The sequence below is a fragment of the Telmatherina bonti genome (assembly GCF_933228915.1).
Source record: "Telmatherina bonti genome assembly, chromosome: 5".
In the NCBI taxonomy this organism is placed as follows: domain Eukaryota; kingdom Metazoa; phylum Chordata; class Actinopteri; order Atheriniformes; family Telmatherinidae; genus Telmatherina; species Telmatherina bonti.
The window spans coordinates 19184309-19193075 of NC_136623.1; the positions used below are offsets into that span (position 1 = coordinate 19184309).

Consider the following 8767-nt stretch of genomic DNA (forward strand, 5'->3'; position numbering starts at 1 on the left):
TAGCTTTATTGTGAAAGTTCCTTGTTGTTGTTATTATCGTACTGTTATTACTCTTCTTTTTGTTCTCAGTGAGATTAAGTAGACTAAATAACAGTGAAAATGAAGGAAGAGTTTTTGATCTTCACCTCTCTGCCTGTTTCTAAACTCGCCTCACTATTTTCTCTTTCTGTCCTACCCAATCCTCTCCCTTTCTCCTTCCCTCCCTCTACACGGGCGTTGTCTTCCTATTGAGGGTGTTTGAGTTGCTCTCTCTGTCTCCCTTCAGCCTGTCCAGAGTCCCCATCCCTCGCTCCCTGTCTATTGTGGATGAGGTGAAGGGTGGGGGGCCAGAACCCACAGAGTTGGCCATTGGTGCATTGGAGTTGGAAGAATTAGAAGGATTGTGGGACTTGAGTGAGGGTAGCGTGCCGCTCATCATCACTCCCCCTCCACCCCCGTCCTTTGGGAAGCAGTTGTGAAGCTGGTAGAGTGTGGCCCGATCCACAGTTCCATACATGGGAGGCAAACCCCCCAGTTTGGGGTCACGAGACAACGTGTAAAGGGAGATGTCACCTCCAGCCAGAGCCGTGTGGGAGCGAGAGTGGGGGTTAGGTAAAGTGGACACTGAGATGGGGCCCTGGGAGAGCATAGCAGAGGGAGGCATGCCGAAGTTCTTCCCCCCACCTCCAACGGGTGATGGGTCTCGGGAGCGGGAGGGGTCGGTAGAGCGCGATGAGGAGCGTGATCGGCGGCGGAAGCGGTAGCTAGGCAGACGGAGCATGGCATGCGTGGTGCTCTTGAAAATGTCGGTGCGAGAGCGACAGCGAAGCTCCTTGTTTTTCTCGATGTAGATGTTGACAGCCAGTACCCCCACCATCTCAGCCATGATGAAGGACAGGCCTCCGAAGTAAAAAGACCAACCATAGGAGTACTGCCATTTTTTATCCTCATCCTTCTTAGGAGAAATGTCCCCCAGTGCAGCAGATATATAGACGATCACACCAATTATGTTACTGAGACCTGTGAGGGCAGAGAAAAGAGCGTTCCCCATTTAAACACATTTTTCTGTAATCACATTTTGAATAAATCTGACTGAAAGCAAGAGAAGTAAACATGGAAAAATCAACTAAATGAACAAACTACTGTAAACTCAGCTAAACCAGTAATTATGTCCAGATCATTACTTGCACACACTCACGCAGTCTCATACAAGTCACACACAGTCACACACAACATATTAACACATGCAGTATTTCTCAGTTACCTGCAGCTACAAAGAGGATTCCTGCACCAAGGATGATGTTCCTTTTGCTCTTATAGAAACGACTAGCAGCTATGCAAACCCCTCCCATCAGCAGCAGGATTGCACTAAGAATTGGGAAAATGTTGGAAGCCCTGACAACCCCTAAAAAGAGCAGAGTAAGGGTTAGATAAAAAATGAAAAAGGAAGCAATATTAATATTTCTTTCATGGCATTAAAAGTAAGACCTGCTCAAGAAAAACAGTGTGGCAACACAAAAACAGCATAGATATATATTTTTTTCTTTTTTTTTGTAGAATTATGTTGTTAAAAATAAAAACACAGTCAATTGTCAGTAAAAACTATTTTATTTGAAATCAGGTCATATTTAGAGATATAGATTTTTCTCCTTTCTTCCCATAAATATGCCAGAATTGTACTCACAGACAAATACCGTAAGCTGCTTTGAGCTGCTTCACTATGACTTTTCACTCATACTGAAACAAAAGGGGTTCAGACACGTTTTCTTCAGGTTGTTTAAAGAAAATAAATTGAGCTGCATGCTGTTGCTGCAGAGGATGGTGGTGGCCATGTTGCCAGTAGGTGTAATTTAATAAAGTAAAGGTCAGAATCTGAACATTCACAAGAGGAAAATGGCAGGCTCTTCTACAGGGTTTACTCCCATATCTGGGAAGATCCTGGTCAGTTGTTGTTTGCTGCGTATGTGCTAACTGCCAGGCTAGATTCACATAAGTGACTCTTTAGCTCAAATACTGGTATCAAAATTACAGTTTTTTATTGCTCTATTTTAAAATAAATAAATACAAAAAGCGTTGCAAACCTGGTAAGCGTTATATCAATCTGCAGTACTGTAGCTGTTTTATTGAACTAAGCAGAACTGAAATCCTGCTGTAAATAAAACATTTGAAGTCAGTTGCTGAACTCCACTCAGAGCAACGACTGTCAACATGAAGACTGCCACAAAGAAAAGAAATGGCTAAAGTTGCTTCATTATAACTACACACAGAATATATGGGGAGGAAAATAATTGTTCAGTTCGAGCTGCACAACTGAATCAAACTGCTCCCGTGTGGCCTTCAGTGCTTTCAGGAGGTTTGCCAACCAAATACACACATGCCCAAGTGGACACAAAAATACACATTAACACTCCTCTCTCATCTAGGACAACTAGGCCACTGGAGAGAAAATGCCACCTAAATGCCAGCAAAAGGCCTCTGCAACATTGTAAACAGAGCACAGGCTTTATGCATGCACAGGCTCACATGTAGCATATCACACTAGCAGAAAGACATCACTGCAGGGCACTGACTGCGAATTAGGGCAACCCCTTTCCCATGACTCTACATATTGTCACATGTTTGTTTATTGATGAGATTATTTCTGAAGGATGAGTAATTAAACACCAGAATTAAAAAAAAAAAAAAAAAAAAAAAAAAAACAGCTGAAGAAAATTAGACTCCATTATTCATTTTTCTGAAATCCACAAATGTTTTCTTTGCCTTTTCTTTTTAATGCAGATTCCTTTCAAGCTTTCATCCCATAATCTCATCATTCATGTCTGGTACTCAAGATATGGACTTACGTAGGACGTACTCTGCCCCATCATGGTCAAAGTCTGCATCCTCTGGGAAGTGGTTAATCTGAGAACATACTCCTCTCTTCACTCCTACGATAAAAAAAAAACAAAAACACAGAGACCAGACTCACCACAAGGCACAAACTCATCCCTGTAGCCTTAAGAGAAGAGATCAGCAGCTATCCTCCTGAGGAAACGTGAAACAGTGATATCTTGATTTGAGAATCTCATGTCTGAACCCAAGCATATGTGTTGGACGGCATGCCTCAACATATCGATAAGGACCATTACATGGGCCAATAGCAGTGCTTCTAGAAGCAGATGTTAGTAACGTTTCAGTACAAACACACACATATACATGCAAGTAGACACACAGGTAGACAGATAGCTACCCGCCAGGGTCTTGCATGTAGACAGACAGACGTAGAGACGTACGCACTGTGATGATAGCACACCACTGTTGTTGATGGATGGATTTTGATATAGATGGAGTGATGGAATGAAGAGACAGACGGAGGGAGAAAAGGAGAGATCTGGGATGAGCTGGTCTCTTTCTCACAGATCTTACATTTCCACAGGTTAGTCTGCAAAGAAACAGATGGAGGTACAAAGGAGGAGGACATCATTTAAGTCACATAGATGGATGTAAAAATCTTAAAACTCTGCCTTGACACGCTTTAGATTAAAAGTATATTTGAAATCCTGTCGTTTATATTTTCTCATCTTCTTTCTTAACAAATTGCAAAAAGTGAGAAATATAGCAACGTGAAAGCATTTTAAAGTAAAAGAAATGAAAATATGTTGAGGTTCCTTTTGATAATGTCATGTCTCGTATATCTATACTGTTAATGTAGATACATCACTTCATTAGTTAACAGGTGCATCTCAGAAAATTAGAATATTATGAAAAAGTTTAAATATTTTTATCAGTCATTTCAGAATGTGAAACCTGTATATTTTATAGACTCATTACACATATAGAGAAACATTGTAAACATTTATTTCTTGAAATATTGAGGATTGTGGCTTAAAGAAAATGAAAACCCAAAATGCAGAGTCTCAGAAAATATTACATGACATCAATGAAAAAAAGGATATTTTAAACAGAAATGTCAGGCTTCTGAAAATTATGTTAATTTCCATTCACTCAGTACTTGGTTGGGCCTCCTTTTGCATGAATTACAGCATCAATGCGGTGTGGAAATGGAAGCGATCAGTGTGTGGCACTGCTCAGGTGTAATGGAAGCCCAGGTTGCTTTGATAGCAGCCTTCAGGTCATCTACATAGTTGGGTCTGGTGTCTCATCTTCTTCTTGACAATACCCCACAGATTCTTTATGGGGTTCAGATCAGGTGAGTTTATTGGCCAATCTGAGTTTATTGGCCAATCAAGCGCAGTAACACCGTAGTCATTGAAGCAGCTTTTGGTACCCTTGGCAGTGTGGGCAGGTGCCAAGTCCTGCTAGGAAAAGGCATGAAGTGCTCTAAAATTTCCTGGTAGATGGCTGTGTTGACTGTGCACTTCAGAAAACACAGTGGAGCAACACCAGCAGATGACATGGCTCCCCAAATCATCACTGACTGTGGAAACTTCACACTGGACTTCAAGCAACATGGTTTCTGTGCCTCGCCATTCTTCTTCCAGACTCTGGGACCTTGATTTCCAAATGAAATCCAAAATTTGCTGTCATCTGAGAAACAGTCCAGTCCCTTTTCTCCTTAGCCCATGTGAGATGCTTCTGACGTCTCTGGTTCAGGAGTGGCTTGACATGAGGAATGCGACATTTGTAGCCCCTGTCTAGGATTCATCTGTGCGTAGCGGCTCTTAATGCGCTGAGTCCAGCTTCAGTCCACTCCTTGTGAAGCTCCCAACATTCTAGAATAGATGTTGCTTGACAATCCTCTCAAGGCTGCGGTTCTGCCTTTTGCTGGTGCAGCTCTTCCTTCCACTCAACTTTCCATTAATATGCTTGTATACAGCACTCTGTGAACAAGCAGCTTCTGGAAACTCATTTGACCAGGATGCTGTAAAAATCTAGTATTAGACAGTGATGGTTTACGTGATCTAAGCCTAAGCTGCTTCTGGTTGCATATGTAAATTAAATAAAGACGTGTTTCATGCACTTAGGTAATATTTATTTTCAAGTTAATCTGGAATGTTTTATTTCTCAGCTCAAGTAGAAGATAGAACTGAAGTAAAAAGGTGCATACACTAAATTATGGAAAGAAAACTGGTCAGGCAGCAGCAGGGTCACTGGTAGATAAGAGTCACTGATGCATGTGGAGGAGCAAAGACTGGCTCGAGTTGTCTGATCCAAATGAGGAGCTACTTTAGATCAAACAGCTAAATAGATTATGCTGATCTTACAAATCAATCAGAAAACAGTGCGTCACACTTTGTTGTGTGCAGGGTTGTGTAGATGAAGACTGATCAAGTTTACCATGGTAACCCAGGTCCATGGTTACCATGCCCTAAAAACTATCATGTGAGAGTTAAAGTGGACTAAGAGAGAGGAAAGAAAAATTTCCTGGAGTGATGATTTATCTTCTTATTTACATAATTTGGATGGATGGGTCAGAGTCTGTTGCTTTTCTGGGGATGACGTTGCACCAGGGAGCACCTTATACACCTTATGTAAGATATCACAACACACCTTCAGAGGTCTGCTGGAGTCCAAATCTCTACTCATCAGACCAGTTTTGTCCACAAAAGTAAGACCTTCTCAGGTTGAAGGGGGTGGTCTTAATTTTAAAACTGATCAGTGTAAGAAAGTGTTTCCGCCACCGCCAAGACAAAAATACAAAATAGTAGAAGGTGCCGTCAGCAGACAAGCTTGTATTGCAATATGAGCAAACAATAAAGTAATCATTGTACGGTAAGTGAGCACAACCACTCCATGAGTAAACCTGCAGAAGAGAGAAGAGGACAGGATGCATCTCTATTCCCAGCATAATGTGCCACCCACCTGCAGGCATAAATCTTTTAGCGCTAGCATGTCCTGTATTTTTACCCCAACTACACCTCATTGCATCACTGCACGACCACTGAGAATCTTTCTTGGCTGAATACTCCGCAGGCACCAAGGATACTTGACCTCTAAGCCATGCCAAGACACTGTCAGCCCTACTGCACCACAATGTGAGAGAAAAGGCTGAATGACAGAGGAGACTGCAAAAGAGGCAAAGACGAGGAGAAAGCAGTGAAAGATGAAATGTAATGTTCGAGTGAGTGAAACAAAGCTGGGAGAGCGAAAGGAGAAACTGAGAGAGTGGGACATCGGAAGAAGAGGGTGGGGGTGCACTGCAGTAGAGCTGGAAGGGCTAGTGCTTATCTGTAATTGGCTGCTTTGCTATCAGGAAGCTTAGCAATGAGGACAAATTAGCTTTGTACAATGACCAAGCCCAGGAAGGATTGGGGATGCTTTATGACGAGAGCCAAGAGGTTTTCCTGGAGACAGGAACGCTTCCACCTCAAACTAGATGGGAGGAAAGGCACAGATCACTAGCTCACACCACCCCCTTTGGCTGTTACTGCTTCGCTGTTAACTCTATCCCAGCCTTCAGTCGCGGTAGCCAGGCGATCTAATGTATAATGAATTAGCAGCTTGTGTTGCAGTAACAAGCTGAGGATTGACAGACGGTCGCTACCAGTTCTGTGTTTTATGCTGCTTTAAGTGAGCAGTCAGTGGGCAAATACAGGCTTTTGTTTCAGCGCCTGACTTACATAAATGCAGCTTGAATCCAAGACAATGATTAATGGTTTATTTGGAGTGGGGGCTGCACTTCAGTCCCTTGTAATTATCTTGAAATTATTCAAAATTATTTTCCTGTCACTGTGACAAAGTCTAACAAACCCCCATGTAGAGTAATGTTTATGTTAATGCTAATAATAGCTGCACTCTAATGAAAGTTTAAAACATTACATATATATACACACACACACACACACACACACACACATACATACATATTTGTACATAATAGCTGCACTCCAATGAAAGTTTAAAACATTTTATATATATATATATATATATATATATATATATATATATATATATATATATATATATATATATATATATATATATATATATATATATATATATATAATGTTTTAAACTTTCATTGGAGTGCAGCTATTATGTACAAATACTTTAAAATCATTACAGCAGAGTGCAGAACCTGGCTGTAGAGTCCCACTTAAATTTCTGGGCATCCCTGGTCAATAATGCTAATGAGTAGATAAACTCAGAGCTCTTAATGCATTAAAAAAAGATTCTTTTCATTTATACAAGCATGATTATTTTTTCATTTTTTCTCTGAATATTTTGCAGATAGAAAAACAAAGCTTTTAGCACCACAAGAAATCTGAGCTAGCTTGTTTTAGTCACTGAGTTCCCCTCAAAAAGTCCCAAGCAAATATAAAAATGTCATCTACCTAGTTTACAGAATCAGTGGCAGTCAGGCTGAACTTTTGAAGTGAAAGATCATTTCCAAGATGAGAGGTGGATTAGGATTAAAACAAAGACTGCATCATCTGGATGATTTATGAGCAGGCCCCGAAGTGGTTGTGAACTATTCTACTGCAGTAGCACCTGCAGCTGGACAAACATGACCTTGCATGAGTCATGAGAAGAAAGCCTTTTCTGTGTCCTCACCACAAAATTTAAAACCAGACATCTAACATTAAACATCTAAACACGCTCGATGCTTGTTGGACAGAAGTCTTGTTGGTATAGCTGTGCAAGGAAACATTTGGAAGGAAGAGAAAACAAAAAAAATCTCACTGAGCACAGTGGTGGACAGGTTTGTTCCTGTGTTGTAGCCTTCAATATTTAACACTCAAAAGCATTCAATTACATGGCATTTAATTTTGTGAAAATAAAGGAATAAAACCCTCAAACTCTTAGTACACAAGGGAACTTTTAGGCCCTCATATTTTTTTTACTTTGCCAATTCAAGTTGTGGAAATGCTCCAACTAAATCACATCTCACAAACCTCAGTCTTTGAAGGTCCGAAAGGCAAAAGTTTCAAATCTATGAGATCTCTATATTAAATACCTCTATGAAAATGTCCGATTGCCAGAAGACTCCCCTATTTGTAACATCTTATTTTCATTATCATCTCCATTAAAATGAACATCTATCAAGGCAAACATCCCATATACATCAGTACCAATTTTACCCATATACCCCAAATATCTTCCACAATATATTCGTTACCTTCCAGGCAGCATATTCTCCAAAGCCCAGAGTGAGTGAGCGCCCCAGGGTCCTTCTTGTCCTTATTGTGGGGATCATCCTGGGAGACATTGGCTGTGCTGTTGCAGATGAGGGCACGGGAATACAGCCAGTAGTCCGTCCCTATTGCCACCGTCATCAGGCCGAAGGCAGCGAATGCCCCCACGGTGGTGAGAAGGATCTGGATCCCCTTCTCACACACCATGCCTTTAAAAGAAACAGAATGTACAGGGAGAAGGAGGGACGATGGACCGAGTGGCCATCAGAAGTTTGAAAGACAGAGAGGAGAGTAGTAAACTTAGACACAGGGCATTATTTTCTTCAAAAAGGAAAGTCAAGAGAAATGCTGTTGAGATGATAAGGGCCACAGATGGGAGGGTGAGAAAAGACAAGTAGCCCTATGATTTGTCCTTGAAGGAGAGTTTGATGACTCTGCTGACTCTGCTTAACAAGACAATTGATGTAAAGCACAGCAGATCACACCCGCCCAATCGCAGTCAACTCCATATTCATGACCCTGACACTGTTCTCCACCTCAGAATCAGCAGGACTGGTGGTGAATGCACAAACACAGGCACAGCAGATCATATATGCAATCACCTCGTACCTGCTTTTAGTAAGAGGGAGTGCGAGCACACCATTTACATACAAACATCCATGTACGCACTCACACAAACAGCATTACAGCATTACACTTACAGCTTGTCACGT

The 8767-nt window shown here is 41.3% G+C and overlaps 1 protein-coding gene across 1 annotated transcript; it reads right to left on the reverse strand.

Moving 5' to 3' along the window:
* Window positions 1–205: 205 nt before the first annotated feature.
* cacng8b (calcium channel, voltage-dependent, gamma subunit 8b) lies at window positions 206–8261 on the reverse strand (the record flags this gene model as incomplete). The annotated part of the gene is made up of 4 exons (XM_079240107.1): window positions 206–999; window positions 1244–1384; window positions 2823–2906; window positions 8039–8261. 4 exons carry the CDS (start codon window positions 8259–8261, stop codon window positions 206–208), a joined length of 1242 nt encoding a protein of 413 aa, XP_079096233.1.
* Window positions 8262–8767: the final 506 nt, after the last annotated feature.